The sequence below is a fragment of the Macrobrachium nipponense genome, chromosome 9 (genome assembly GCF_015104395.2).
Source record: "Macrobrachium nipponense isolate FS-2020 chromosome 9, ASM1510439v2, whole genome shotgun sequence".
Lineage (NCBI taxonomy): Eukaryota > Metazoa > Arthropoda > Malacostraca > Decapoda > Palaemonidae > Macrobrachium > Macrobrachium nipponense.
The window spans coordinates 51,017,050-51,032,232 of NC_061110.1; the positions used below are offsets into that span (position 1 = coordinate 51,017,050).

General features: G+C 42.1%; 1 protein-coding gene across 1 annotated transcript in view; it reads left to right on the plus strand.

The window, feature by feature from the left end:
• The window catches only part of LOC135218267 (splicing factor 3B subunit 2-like), a 170,621-nt gene that overhangs the window by 123,293 nt on the left and 32,145 nt on the right, over positions 1 to 15,183 (plus strand). Inside the window, 1 exon segment of the mRNA XM_064254442.1 lies at positions 12,268 to 12,462. Coding sequence (XP_064110512.1) covers positions 12,268 to 12,462 — 195 coding nt within the window.

The following is a 15,183-nucleotide window of genomic DNA, read 5'->3' on the forward strand; positions in this document are numbered from 1 at the left end:
GTCGTCGGTCGCCGGTGCCAGAGCAGGAGGAGGGGGACACGCAGGAGTTTCTGTCTTCCTTTTCGGAAGTTGTTGATCTCATTTGTGGGTTCAACAATTTGGAAAGTAGGACTCAGGCTCGGTCGTCTTACACTTCTTGCTTGGAAGCCTTGGTGGGAGCTACTCAGGACCCCAAATCATCTCTTCAGCTGCCACAAGATATAGGAAGTACTATGCTACAAGCTCTGTGTTTTTGTTGTCACGCCACCTTAACCCAGACATCATTTGCCTGAAGCCGGGTTTGACTTTGGAACAGTTGAGGTCAGTGGCTCCGTCCTTGTCTCCGCGAGACGCCTTAGCTTTGGAATCTACGGCGGCCTCCATGTTGCAGACGGTTTCTTGGCTGGACCTCTGGTCTGTGGTGATTGCCAAGGTAGCTTCTGACAGGTCCCCTGAAGGGTTGGTGAGTGCCGCCTCACTTGCCAGTCTATTGCAGTCCGGGGGCAAGGCGTTTTCTTATTTGGCTTACCTCATTGCCAATTTATGGGCTAATCTTCTTCTGGTTAGGAGGGCCGCGGCTTTGTCTAAGCTGGAGAGGTCGCTCGACACAGAGTCTTTGCTGGCCTTGAGGAACGGTGATCTGTTGGAGTCGCAATTCTTGTTTCCACGGACAGAACTTGAAAATGCAATAGACCGACGGCGGGCTGACACCAAGGACCGACTGGTGCACCAAGCCGTGTCTAAATCAGAGTCCCGGCCTTGGAGACGTCCGGCCCCCCCTCCTCCCCCAGTCCAGCAGCAGTCGAGGAAATCGTCGCCTGTAGGCCATCGAGGACCTCGAGTTTGGCAGGGCCTTCCCGTACGACACAGCCCAAGTTGGAAGGTCAACGGCCCTTTCGCTCCTATTTCCTTTAAGGGGACCGTCCGCTATGTTGTGTATTTTTTTTGTTCATTATACAAAATACATAATTTCCATATATGTTGTAGATATATATAATACCTTCATCATACAAAAATTTCAAGTCATTTGAGCAAAAACTTAGTTTTATTAGCAAAAATTATAATTTAATAAAAAAATTAGGTAGCGATTTCTCCGCTATGACATCAGTTGTATTGAAAATCATACCATAAAAACTACTTTATATACAGAATAAATCTGTGAGAACAGAATTTAGATTTTTTTTTTTTTATGAAAGTTTTTTTGTCTAGACTCAAAAAAATCATAAAAAAAAAGAAAGAAAGAAAGAAAAAATTGGCTCACAAGGAATTATGGGATCTTTATTCCTCTTTCCAATGGTATCTTTCGCTTTAAAATTGGACAATAAATAACCGAGTAATGGCTACCAACATGCGAATAAGTATGTTTTTGAATTATGAGCTCCCAAAGATTTGCTATGTAAATTTTCACTTTTTTCTTAGAAAAGTCAAAACAACATTATTATAATTACTTTATTTGTACTTTTATTGTTGATTTCTACATCAAGGATCCTGGTCCTCCCCCTAAAAGTGGTATTAATACCCTAAGCGTGACACGAGACAATGATGTTGACAGCGTGACATGAGACAATGAGGGAGCTGATAACAATGAATTTTCATGTTTTTCTTTCAGCACACTCCTGGCCTTCGCTAATTTTGCTAGCCTTAGTTGCTTAGTAGCCTTCTTGATCTTAAGTAACTTTGGCATTGCTATAAGTTCACTAGGAAGTTATAAAAACAACGTAAACAGCAAGTAAACAAACGCATGTGCATGCAACCACTCTGACATCTGTGGAGTAACTGAGTTGTTCTCTTGAGTGAAGCTGAGTCTCGCCTAAAACTGCCCAGAGCTCTCACACTACCTTTTATTGCTGCCAGACGTATGAGAATTTCAAAACAAATCTGAAAAAATCGCTGTATATATGCAAAAATAAACACTCTTAAGACGATCCTGTCAAACTCAGTCATACAGACGACGCAGTTATGATGACGTCATCTTTTAAAAACCGCTATATCTTCATTATTTGTATCAATAATTGGCTGAAACTTCTAGGAAGCATGTACGGCATGTTTCTGCATAGATAGAAATAATAACTATTTTTTATTTTTTCAAGTTGATAAACCATCCGCCATAGCGGACGGTCCCCTTAAACCAAGAAGAGGCCCCAGGGGCAGAGGTCAGGGGGGCCGTCAGTATGTTGGGCGCCTCTCCCTCTCCTGCGCGACGGGTTGGGCGGTGCCTGGCTGGCCATTGGGCCAAGTGGCAGAGTTACGGGCCGGAGAAGTGGGTGGTAGATGTCCTTTGGGTGGGATACCTGTTGCCATTCGACTTCTCTCCTCCTCTGTCGGACAAGCTGCAGCTCAGGAAGACGTATCCCCCAGATTCTCTGAAGTTCTTGGCTCTTCGGGAGGAAGTGCAGAAAATGCTGGACAAGGATCCAATAGAGGAAGTAGTGCGTCCGTCCCCGGGGTTTTACAGTCACATCTTCTTGGTGCCCAAGGCGTTGGGAGGATGGAGGCCTGTGATCGACTTATCCACCTTGAATCGCTTCATTAGGAAGACACGGTTCAAGATGGAGATCCCGCGCTCGGTGTTGGCAGCTGTGAGGGAAGGCGACTTCATGCTGTCGATAGACTTGAGGGATATGCATACTTCCAAATCCCTGTTCATCCCACGCAAGATCTTCGAGTCCAAAGTCTTGTGCTTCGGGCTGATGACAGCCCCTCAAGTGTTCACAAGGGTCTTCTCTCTCGTGTCAAGTTGGGCCCATGCTCAGGGGATCCGTTTGCTGAGTTACCTCGACGATTGGTTGGTCTTGGCAGTTTCCAGGGAGAAGCTGCTGCAAGACAGGGATCGTCTTCTTCGGTTCTGTCTGGACCTGGGCATGTTAGTCAACCAGGAAAAGTCAAACCTCGCACCCACTCAAAGGATTCTCTACCTGGGCATGGTCATCGATACGACAGTGGCAAGAGTTTTCCCGTCGGATCAAATATTGGAGAAGTTGCGGGCTGTGGCGCGCAACTTCCTGTCAAAGTCGTATCAGTCGGCTCATCAGTGGCAGGTTCTTCTGGGAGTGCTATCTTCCCTGGAGAAGCTGGTCCCTCATGGTCGTCTTCATCTTCGGTCTCTGCGGTGGAGACTTGGGGAATTCTGGTCTCTGGCGGGGGACTTTCCCCTGTTTATGGTTCCACTGTCTTTGGAAGTGAAAGAACACCTTCGTTGGTGGTTGGACGACCAGAATCTATTGAAGGGCGTCCCTCTGCGTTCTCTCCCTCCGGACTTCCTTCTGTTCTCGGACGCCTCCCTCGCAGGTTGGGGCACGCACTTAGGCAGCCTCATCGCTTCAGACGTTTGGGGTTTGGAGGACAAGCAGCAGCATATCAACGTCTTGGAGTTGAAGGCGGCTTTCTTGGGTCTGAAGGAATTTTGGGGGATGGTAGAGGGTCACTCTGTCGTTCTCATGTCGGACAACACCACGTTGGTAGCCTACGTGAAAAAACAGGGAGGCCTGGTTTCTCAGCAACTTCATGTTTTGACCGTCGAGCTTCACCAGTGGGCAATCAGCAATTTGGTAGAGCTCTCAGCCAGGTATATCCCAGGGAAACGGAACGTGGTTGCAGGCAAACTCAGTCGCCAGGATCAGATCCTAGGCACAGAGTGGTTCCTTCATCAAGTGGTGGCAGACAAGCTTTTCCAGATTTGGGGGAGACCCATGCTGGACCTTTTCGCGACACACTACAACAGGAAGCTGGAGGTGTTCTGTTCAGTGGTTCCAGATTCCTTAGCATTGGCAAAAGATGCATTCCAACATTCCTGGGACAACCTGGAGGTGTATGCCTTCCCTCTGTTTTGTTTGATCCGTCAGGCTCTGAACAGGCTGATGAGTTCACAGGGTCTCAGAATGACTTTGGTAGCCCCTCTGTGGCCTCAGGCAGAATGGTTTCCAGATCTGCTGTTATTGTTGTCAGAGATTCCGAGGGAGATTCCCCCTTGGCGGCATCTCTTGTGTCAGCCCCATGCAGAAAGGTTCCACCAGTCAGTAGAATCCCTGTCTCTTCACGGCTGGAGGCTATCAACTATCTCCTCCGAGAGAGAGGCTTTTCTCAGAAATCAGCTGGGCACATGTCCAGCAGTCTTAGGAAGTCAACCTCCACAGTTTACCAAGGCAAATGGGCGATCTACTGTGATTGGTGTCGTAAACAGGATTTTTCTCCACTCATGACCTCTGTTCAGCGAATAGCAAACTTTTTAACCTTCCTCAGAGACAAGAAATGTTTGTCCGTTTCTGCTATTAGAGCCTACAGGGAGGCACTGAGTTTGGTGTTACGCCTGAAGGGTATCGACATCTCCTCTTCCTGGGAACTTTCCCTGCTAGTTAAGGGATTTGAGCTGTCAAGTTCTCCTAGAGAGCTCAAGCCTCCAACGTGGGATGTTTCCTTGGTGCTTAAGAGCTTAACTAAGAGTCCATATGAGCCCTTGTGTCGCTCATCTGACAGGAACCTGACTCTCAAGACTGTTTTCCTTTTGGCTTTGGCATCTTCCAAAAGGGTAGGAGAGCTCCACGGTCTGAATTATAAGGTGAAGCACACCAGGGGTTGGAAGTCAGTGTCCTTCGAATTTGTCCCTGAATTTGTGGCCAAGACCCAAAACCCTCTGTGTATGATGACAGGTTCGCTTCGTTTTCCATTCCATCACTGACTGACTTTGGGGGTGGTGATGCTCAAGAGCTTTTGTTGTGCCCTGTCTGGGCCCTGCATTGCTATCTTAAAAGTACCCGGCACCTTAGACCAGGCTGCCGCAGACTTTTTTTTAGTACAGACCGTACAAAGAAAGAGGTGTCTAAGAATACTATCTCTTTTTGGATACGGGAAGCCATCAGACAGGTATACTTGACTCTTGATGATTCCATCACCACGTCTGTGCAGGCTAGAGCACATGACGTTAGGGGTATTGGTCCCTCTCTGGCTTTCAAAAAGAACTTGGCTGTATATCTTAAGGATGTTGCCCACAGATCTATGGACACTTTTTCCCTGGGTCTGTGGTGGCTGCCCAACAGGTTGTGTAACTCATAGTTGCCCTTAACGGGGCACCTTTATATCTTACCTAAGATGATTGTGTGGATGAGAGAATGAGTGAGTTGGTTGGTCTCCTTCTTTCTCTTGTACCTTTCCTTCTTCCTTCAGGCAGTTTAAGGAATTGACACATCATTTGCTGGACTGGTCTGATACAGGTGAGTGAGTTAGTCATACTGGTAGTGTGGTCGTGCAATATACAATATCTTACCCACTATTTAGTAGCATAGGCTCCGCTCCTGGGCAAGGAGGAGACGGGAGTACTACAAGCCCTAGTGTCTTGGTTTGTTATTTGGACAGTCAAAGTTTCTCTTTGGTTCCCTATACAATGGTTATCCCATATATCATTGTACGTCACTCAGGTTTTAAGTGGTTAGATATTAGTGTATCTAGCTTCTAAATGGGCTTCAGTCCCTCTCCAAGAACTATTTCTTTTGAGAGCAGGACTGGTGGGTAGGCCTCCAGCCGGTCTTGGATGTCTTATACTCCCTCCAAGTATGAGTCTATCTTATTGTTAAGACTGAGGGTTTGTTCGCGTATGAACAAATGACAAATTTTCTAAGACAATTTGTATTTTTCATAGCTATAAACCTGAGGTCTTAACGTTATACTGCCCACCTCTAGCTAGCTGCCCCTCTTTTGTTAAGTCATCCTGAGTTGGGAAAGACTGGCATAGATGATCGGCTTTGACCGCTCTTCACCCAATCTACGCATGCGTTGCCAGATATCACAAGATTCCTTGCTTTCATCTGCTTTTTAACCGGATCCAGCTAGGTGCTAGAAATGGTCCTATTGTTAAGACCTCAGGTTTGTAGCTATGAAAAATACAAATTGTCTTAGAAAATTTGTCATTCTTGCACACAAATGGGGAGAAGGAAACTCTGAGTCTCTTTGTGTTGTATTTCTTGAACTGGTCCCATTAAAAAATGTACTATCCACTGTGGGACATTTGGACATGTGTTTCTGAATTTGGGAATAAATCAGTTTCTCATCTGATGTGGGTTCAATCTTTTCATCAAAGTTATCTACAATGGCGTCCAGGACGTCATGTAGAAACATGGAAAAATGTTTTATTTTAGGTAAATGTTAAGTGAGATTTTATCACCATTTACTCATGTGGAATTTTTCAATTTCTGTATCCATTCTCCTGCTGAGTCAAAAAGTGTTGAGCTATACCCAATAAGGTTTTATTACTTTTCCTAATCTTGTAAAGACCTCTTAGGTCTCACTATATCTCCGTGTTCCTTTGTTCCATAGGCTGTCCTCAGAAATGCTTGTAATTCTGTCCATTACCAACATTTTGTGTATTGGAAACTATGGTATCTAAATGATAAATCCCTTTTATTGAAATCTAACAAGGCTTTTGCCTCTGTGAACGCCTCTGCCTCATTTTTAATTCCCTTGATGTTTAAGTAGTTATTAACTCCCTCAATAAAAATTTACACTGGTTGGGACAGAACGCCATCAACAATGCTTTGAAAAGGGTTTACTCCCGCACTTATATTAGTTATCTTATGCACCAAAGTTTGACTGTTACCTGCTTCAGCCATTTTGCCTTCATTAGGTGAACTTTTATTATTCAAGATTTGTCCCGACCTCAATAACATCAATATATTTATCCCCACACAAAACCGCCAACACGAAAGTAATAATATCATTCACCAATAAAAGGAAATTGCTTGTACTAATTCCCAATAAACAAACATCTCAACTCTAAGGGGGGGGGGGGGGATCTACTCTTTCGATTTGAAGGTCAAGGTTATCAGCTGTTTGCAGCTGTTACGATGTCAAGAGCTGATCAACAGAAAATGGGAAGAGGCGAGAGAGAGAGAAAATAACACGAACCTTTGCTTCTCCTCGGTATTTGCTGAGTCTAGCACAATCAATCTGCCAGCCTCTCTCTCACTCACGCTTACATACAAAAATGAAATATGTCGTACTGTATATTCCCATGCATTGCAATTAAGAGCAAACCACTACTGTTCTTTAGATCCCACAGACAGACAAAATGAAATGAGCCTGTGAGCAAATTGTTAACATAATAAAAATAAAAATGAAAGGAAATATTCAACACTTACGTCGTCATTAAAGAATGGCACATTAAACACGTTGAAGTCATCTGCCCGTAAGACTGCCCCATTTATTTATTATACCATAATCTCCGCTGTATTTACACCTGCATACAATGAATATTGCCACTGCCTTAGAAGGCTGGCTGACCCCTCGACTACTCGAATTTCGCTGACTTCAACACTTATGTCAGCAGTAGACAGACAGTTGTCAAAAATACAGGCAGTCCTCGGGTTACGACGGTCTCGGCTTACGACGTTCCGAGGTTACGACGCTTTTCAATTATATTCATCTTAAATTATTTCCAGGGTTACGACGCATGTTTCAGGGTTATGGCGCATGCTCCAGAGTTACGACGCCTACAAACGCTGATCTTGCAGATGAAATATGACACCAAAAATGCAAAATAATCAATATTTAAAGGTTTTTTTATGCAAAATGCACTAAGAATGCAGTTTACATAGTTTTGAATGCACCCAAAGCATTAAAAGTAAGGTTTTCTGAGGATTTTTGACGATGTTCCGGCTTACAACGATTTTCGGCTTACGAAGCGTCTCAAGAACGGAACCCCCGTCGTAACCCGGGGACTGCTTGTATATAACTACCACTGCTACCAAACTGTTAAGGGGTCAAATGACCCCATTTAACTAAAAGGAGCGAACTTATAGCAAGACCTACCTTGGTATGTTCCCATCACTTGTCATCCCTGTAGCTGGCTGCAAATTAATCATTAAATCTTAGGCGAATTCAGACTCTCACTATACAAAAATATAATCTTTATTTTCTCAAAATATCTAACATAAAAATGGAATAAAATTAATTAAAGAAAATCCCAAAGAAAATCATTAAACCCCCATTACTCTTCCGCGTACCAGACACCCCCGTGAATAGTAGTTAGAATTCGTGAATGTTTGGAACCCCTATATAAATGCTAAAAACAGCCTATTTTGTTAGTTAAAACTCAAGAAAAACCACTAAAAATTTTCATACTTGGTTTTTTAATAGTTTTATCACAAAAAGTGCATTTCATGATGAAATTTATTTTAAAAAAACTAGGAATTTGTGGATATTTCTCATAGAAAAATACCGCGAATGTGTGAGTCCGCAAATCCGGAGAACGCAAATACGGGGGGTCTGCTGTATATCATTATCCCCCTTATCATCATGTGTCGGACAACCACATGATTCTTTATCAATACACTTTATATAAAAGTCTAGAGAATTCCTTTTTAAGTAGCAACAACAGAATCCATCTGAATTAAAGAGACTACATCCACAGCTGCACGAATGACATCCGCTGCCTTGAGAGTCAAATACATGGCTGTGCGAGTCACATCCACAACTGTGCGAGTCACGTCCATAGCTGTCCGAGTCTTTTTCTCGTTTGGGGCCGCCTGAATACGAGTGGTGGTCACGGTTTCACCCAGGAGAATGCGAAACAGAATGATGGCGAGGCAGCGACAACCCATGTAGAAGTGCATCAGCAGTACATCTGTGCAATGCCTCTAAATCACGTAGGTAACGGCCAACAGATGTTACCATACCATTTGACACACAAGAACGGGATCATTCTGCCAACTTTTACATCCTTTTTAATATAAGTTGACGGGGTCTTTTTCACGGTCAAATGAATTAATTCAGTCAGACCCATATGGCTGTCATTGCGGGAATTGACTTGTCTTTATTGTGTTCAGCCAGAGATTTCAACACTTCAGGCAGGAAGAAATCTTATTTCACCGTTCACATTCAAGCATTCAACTCCTTGAGCCAAGGTAGTTACAGATCATCAGCACAGATTTCTTTGGATTCTTGATTCGTTTTTGACTGCAGGTTGTTTTTGTTTACAGTGAAGTTCTGTAGAACCATACTGTCCTACACTTCCAAAACAGGAATTAATCAATTCTGATTGTTCAAGGTCTTTTCTTTGTGTGATCAGAATTATTTTCTAATTCTGTAGATCTGTGGATCAGGCCTACTCCTCAGTACAACAGTCTCAGTTTTCTTTTCTACAATACATACTTTTCTTAGCGCAAGGGTGAAGACTAAAGGGGACTCCTTGTCTTCGAAAAGGTCTCCCCATTCGTTCCCCCATCATCCCTCAAAGAGGTGAGAGGACTTAGCCTAATGGCAAGACGACTACTATCCCCTTGGGGTGTGGTACACACATCTCCTCCAGAGGTACTTCATGCCTCCAGGTTTCAACTGAAGGGCATTCATTCAAACCTCAAGAGGTTAGGTTGGGTTAAGTTGGGTACTTAATTTATCTAAGCCTAACTAGTTCTAGCCTAACCGTACCAGTCCTTCATTTCTATATCCTGGAACTTTTATGTCTAATGGCTTCAACCAGAAGGTAGTCTCTTGCTCTAAAAGGGACTAAGTTAGGTTAAGTTCAGTTTGGTACTTACGCTAGCCTACCTAGCCTAATCTTACGAAACCTGTGCTTCAGTATCACGGGTCTTCTTCTTTCATGGCATCCTCCAGAGGGTAGTTACATGTTCTTCAATTGTCTAGGTTGAGTTAGGTTAGGTTGGGTAAAGTGGGTACTTTACCCAACCCATTCTAGCCTAAACTAAACCTAGCCTAACCTGACCTCATCTGTACCTCTATAACCTGGGTCTTCTAAACTCTCCAAGCCTCAGGATCTGAAGATAGGCTTTCCTTAATGTTATTAAGGAACAATTCCATGGTAGTTCCTTAGTCAACGAAGGGGGGAACCCAGCTAGTGTCTTGTCATCTCTTTTATTGATGGTGTGCACTCCATTGACGGTGCGGGTGCATGGGTTCTAGTAGCATGCTCAGCTCAGCAGTCAACCAGACACATTCCAAGAAGATGGACATAAGACAGACAAGTTCAGTCACTAGGGTCAGTGTTAGTGACAATTGGTCTTGACACCTCGAAGTTTTGAAGAATTGTTTGATCTAGGAAGACATTCAATTACTCCTTCAATCGCGACACCGAAGATATTACTACTATTCAGCTCTGTCTCTATGGAAAATAGGCATAATAGCCATCAACTATGCCACATTGAAAATATCACTTATCCTATCAGCGAAGTTAGCAATTATGGGGTCAGTTGGTACATGGATAGGTGACCCCCCTGAAGCAATGGATTTTGTTGACGTCAAGGAGATGCCTTTCGCATCCATGGGCAGAAACACTGGGACTATTGGGACGACTAGTCAGTACTTGGATAAATTTCCTCCTAGAAAGATCAGATGCTGTTGTCACCTAGTTGACATCTTTTGCGTACATGATTCAAGTCTTGGGCTTATTTACTCTATTGTGTGCACATGAGCAGGCAGAAGTACATTTAGTACATTGGCCAATCAGACATCCCAAGCAAGATGGATGTAATTACAACAATTATTTGCTGAAGTCAGGAGATATGGACAGTTGATCTTGGCACCTTGACTTCCATAAATTCGTTCAACCTCTGGAGAAGCTTTATCTTAGTCCTTCTTTTCTTGACTTCCTGAAGTTGGCACTGTTCTGATCTGCCTTCTCGCACCTTTGAATAAGTACACTTTTGCTATCCATTTACATCTGGAAGTGTACCTTTCATCATTCTACATTTCGAAGGTGATCAGTGAGATGGACCATTTCCCTTCTAAGGTCCTTTGTGTTGCCTCTAAAATCTAGACTTTCAACCCAATGCTAACAACTCGTTTGTTAGCTTCAAGTTACCCAAGAAATAGTGTTCAAGTTGTCATTTCTCTGATTAGTGAGATGCTCAAATGACCATACCTTGCAACTTCCTAGTGGTCGTTAGTACATTTTGTGCAAGATCTTTCAAGGCCAGGGTCATAGGTCTGTCTGTCACATTCAGGAAGAACCTGTCAGTCGAGTACAAGGATGGAATGTAATCTTGCAGATCACATTTATCTTCTTTTACCTTGTTACATTGCCCATAGGTCCTTGGACTTTTTTTTTTTTTTTTTTTTTTTTTTTTTTTTTTTTTTTTTTTGGCTGGTGGATGCGTAACATGACCAGATAGAGTACTGAGCCAAACTACCTGTCAATTTAGAAATGTACTCAGAGTCCTCTCTCTAAAAGTAAGTCTCCCATATATAAAGACCAAGGGTTTGTACGTATTGACAACTTTTTAAGTAATTTGTATTTTTTATTTTTGCTAACATACAAACCTGAGGTCTTTACATTAAGGGCTCACCTCTTACCCCGCCCCCCCTCATTCTCTTACCTGGCCCAAATGGTAAACTTGCATAGATTTGAGTGCACTCTGACTTGGTGGGCAGTACCTCCACCCCCACCTTCGGCAACTGTTACCATAACCACCTTGCAAAAATTTAACAGCCGGATTTTCAGCTTGCTGAAAGTTATTCCCTATGTGTGAAGACCTCAGGTTTGTATGTTGGTAAAAATACATATTACTTTTAAAATGCGCCATTTCTTGACATGAATGGCCCACCTCAGCCACCCCTCTCAAAAGTCACCTGGGCTGGAAGGCAAAGTTGAGTGCAGACCAACAGGTGGGAAGGGTTTCCTCTTGCCTGTTGGTGGTTAACTACCTTGTCAATAAGTGTAAATGGTCTTCTTTGCAAACTAAATACTCCACAAAGAACTTCTAATGTGTGTGTCAGGAAAAATACAAATTACTTTTAAATTTTTCTCAATTTTGTTGTGCAAATCTTTGGCCATATGTATCAGTCAGAGAATATCTGTATGGTGATTGACAAGAGTGAACATTTGAAAACATAGCGATTGAAGTCATGGCAACTGCTTTTCCATAGACAAACAGATTCAGTAAAGAAAGCAACTGAAACTCACTAGTATACAAAAGGTCTTTCTTTGGCTAAAAGTCCACTTCTTCTGAAGAGTACTATTCATTGTTTTTGCAAGACAGCTAAGATGTATTTAACTTTTAACTTTTGACAGATATTTTGTTTCACTAAAAATGAATTACCCACATATGGGCATTTTGTTCTATAGCAGCTGTTCTAAGCTTGTAATTCTAGTTCTGGGCTTTTAACTTGTTTCATAAGAACCTTTGTCCATTATCAGTACATAACAATATTTGTATATTTGTATAGAACAGTAGCTTTCTATGTAGAAGAGCTTTCAATCGGAGTCACGATATTGGAAAAATTAAAGTAAGGCTGACCATATATTATGAAACCTTTTTGCTTTTAACTTTTACAATGATTTTTCAGGTGCCAGCACCAGGATTATTAGGGGTATCCCCATCTGCCATAGGCCCACCAGGAGAGCCTTCAGATAAAAGTGAAAAGCCTCCTCCTCTGATGTCTTTGCAGGTTTCAGCACCGAAAGAAGAAGCCCCCAGGGAAGTTAAACTTCCTCAGGCTTTAGAGCAGGCTCTTGCTTTCAAGACTGAAAGAGCAAAACAGGTAGGTCCTGCTGTTGCTGCTACTTGTATTAGAATATTAGCAATTTATAAGCTCTAGTGTTTAATTATAGGGATAACTGAATTTCATGTTATTTCAATTTTTAGGCATTCAACATTGTAGAAAGTGTGTTGCAGAAAGAACTTTATTTATTTCCTATGCCTGTAACTGTACTTGTTATTGCAGTGGATTTAGGTTTTACGTCATCAGGGGTTGTTAATAATTATGCTATCATGTATATTTCCCATAGGGGTTAGTGCCATCAGTGCACCTTACACAGTGCACTGTAGGCATTACTAAGGTTCTTTGCAGCATCCCTTCAGCCCCTAGCTGCAACCCCTTTCATTCCTTTTACTGTAACTTTCTTCCATCTTACTTTCCACCCTCTCATAACAGTGAAACTGTGAGGTTTTCTTGTTACACCTTGAGAACCAATACTTTTTACTGTCAATTTCCGTTTCAGCATTTGGACTTTGTGCAAAATACAGTATTCTATTCTATTTTATCATCATTATTCAATTCAAGTTTGTTAAAGACATCTACCATTGATATTGTAGTATTTCTGTGTTTCTTTGATATTACATCCCCAAGTTGTTGAAGGAAACTGTATGATGAACATAAATAGAATAATACTTTGTGGTCATACATGATTTTACCAATGAGGACAAAAAATAAACTTGAAAACAAGGTGGTAACACTTATGTGTATTTTAAGCTATATTTTAGTGAGAAATAGTGTCTAACACAAGGAAATATAGTATACAGTACGGTCCCCAATTATGCGTGAATTTGGTCGATCCACAGCCTTGCAGAATTGGAAATGTGCAGATTTCAATACACTTACCCTATGTGAATAATTCCATCAGGGCCAAGGCAAACGGCAACTTACCCAGTCAAACTGTAATTTTGTCTAATATGAAATTTTTCTTATGGATAAATAAAACATTAAAAAGGTGTTAATAACTTGAAAAAGTTTAAAATTACACACAGCATGGTGAAAACTCCCACACGTAAACACTGCCACCATTGGGTGCAAGTGTACTGTACGATACAGTAATTTCCTTTAAAAAACCTTTTGGATGGAATTTCCTCTACCTATCCTCTGCCAAAAAAAAAACTTCAAACGCCGCTATCTCATCCTCTGTGAAGAGTTCTTCTGCTGAAGGAAGGCTTTGTGAACTATTTGAGGCCTAACAAACTTGGTTACAAGGGCCTGTCTGTTTCTTTGTCCGGCACGTTTATGATGTAATCGTTTCCATATAAATTTATTCTACGATAAAAAAGAACAGATGAAAATTTAAAATTTGATATGATATTACAATTTCTTAAAAAGAAATGATAAAAATTCAAAATTCAACATGAAATGACAGTTTCTTGAAGTTTAGGTATTGAATCTCTCTCTCTCCTCTCTCTCTCTCTCTCTCTCTCTCTCTCTCTCTCTGGTTTTGTACCCAGAAAAAGTACACAAACCCAACTGTTAGTCCACCATGAGAACATATACAAAAATATGAAAAACGGAAATGAAACAAGTGTGGTTTATTTAGACTTTGCACAAAAATATGAAAAACAGAAATGAAACAGATGTGGTTTATCTAGACTTTGCAAAAGATTTTGACAAGGTAGATCATAATATATTAGCGAAGAAAATTAGAAAACGTAATATAGTGGACAAAGTAGGAAGATGGTTAAAAGAATTTTTACTCAACAGAAAATAGATAGTTATTGCAAACGATGAGAAATCGGATAAAGCTAAGGTAATGTTCGGTGTGCCACAAGGTGCGGTGTGTTCGGTAGTGCCACAAGGTGCGAGGGGGCAGAGCGCACACACACACCCCCACCCCGCTAGGCCTAGGTAGGGGGTACAAGGCCCTAGGTTAGGTGGTTGCGTTAAGTTCGGTACCAAAAATCACTGTGGCCTTAAGAGGGGGTTGCAGGGGGGAAGCCTCCCCCTCCCCTCTCTCTCTCTCTCTCTCTCTCTCTCTCTCTCTCCTCTCTCTCTCTCTCCTCTCATCTCTCTCTCGTCTCTCTCTCTCTCTCTCTCTCAGTGCTAGGCCTAGGTAGGGGTACAGGGCCTTAGGTTAGGTTAGGTTTGGTAGTGCCCTGTAAATCACTTCCCAGTGGGGTCCCCCATAATTATAGTAGTAGGTTTATGCTTACATTTTGTGTATAAGAGTAAGTCATACTCTTTTTTTATTTACCTTGTTAATTCCTCACCTTAAGAAAAGCAACCCCAATATTTTCCACTTGAAGAAAAGCAACCCCAGCGTGTGTTGGGGTCGCTTTTCTTCAGGTGATCCTGATATGGTCCCACACTATCAAAAGGATATTGCACAAATAGAGAGTGTACAAAGGTCGTTTACAGCTTGAGTAGAAGAAGTTAAGGATCTTGACTACTGGGAAAGACTACAATCCTTAAAATTATATAGTCTAGAAAGGAGAAGAGAATGCTACATGATAATTCAGGCATGGAAACAGATAGAAGGAATTGCTGAAAACATCATGGAGCTAAAAATATCAGAAAGAGCAAGCAGAGGTAGATTAATAGTGCCCAAAACTATACCAGGAAAAATAAGGAAAGCGCACAGGACATTAGTCCACTACGCACCAGCATCGACAATGCAGCGTCTATTCAATGTGTTGCCAGCTCATCTGAGGAATATATCAGGAGTGAGCGTAGATGTGTTTAAGAATAAGCTCGACAAATATCTAAGCTGCATCCCAGACC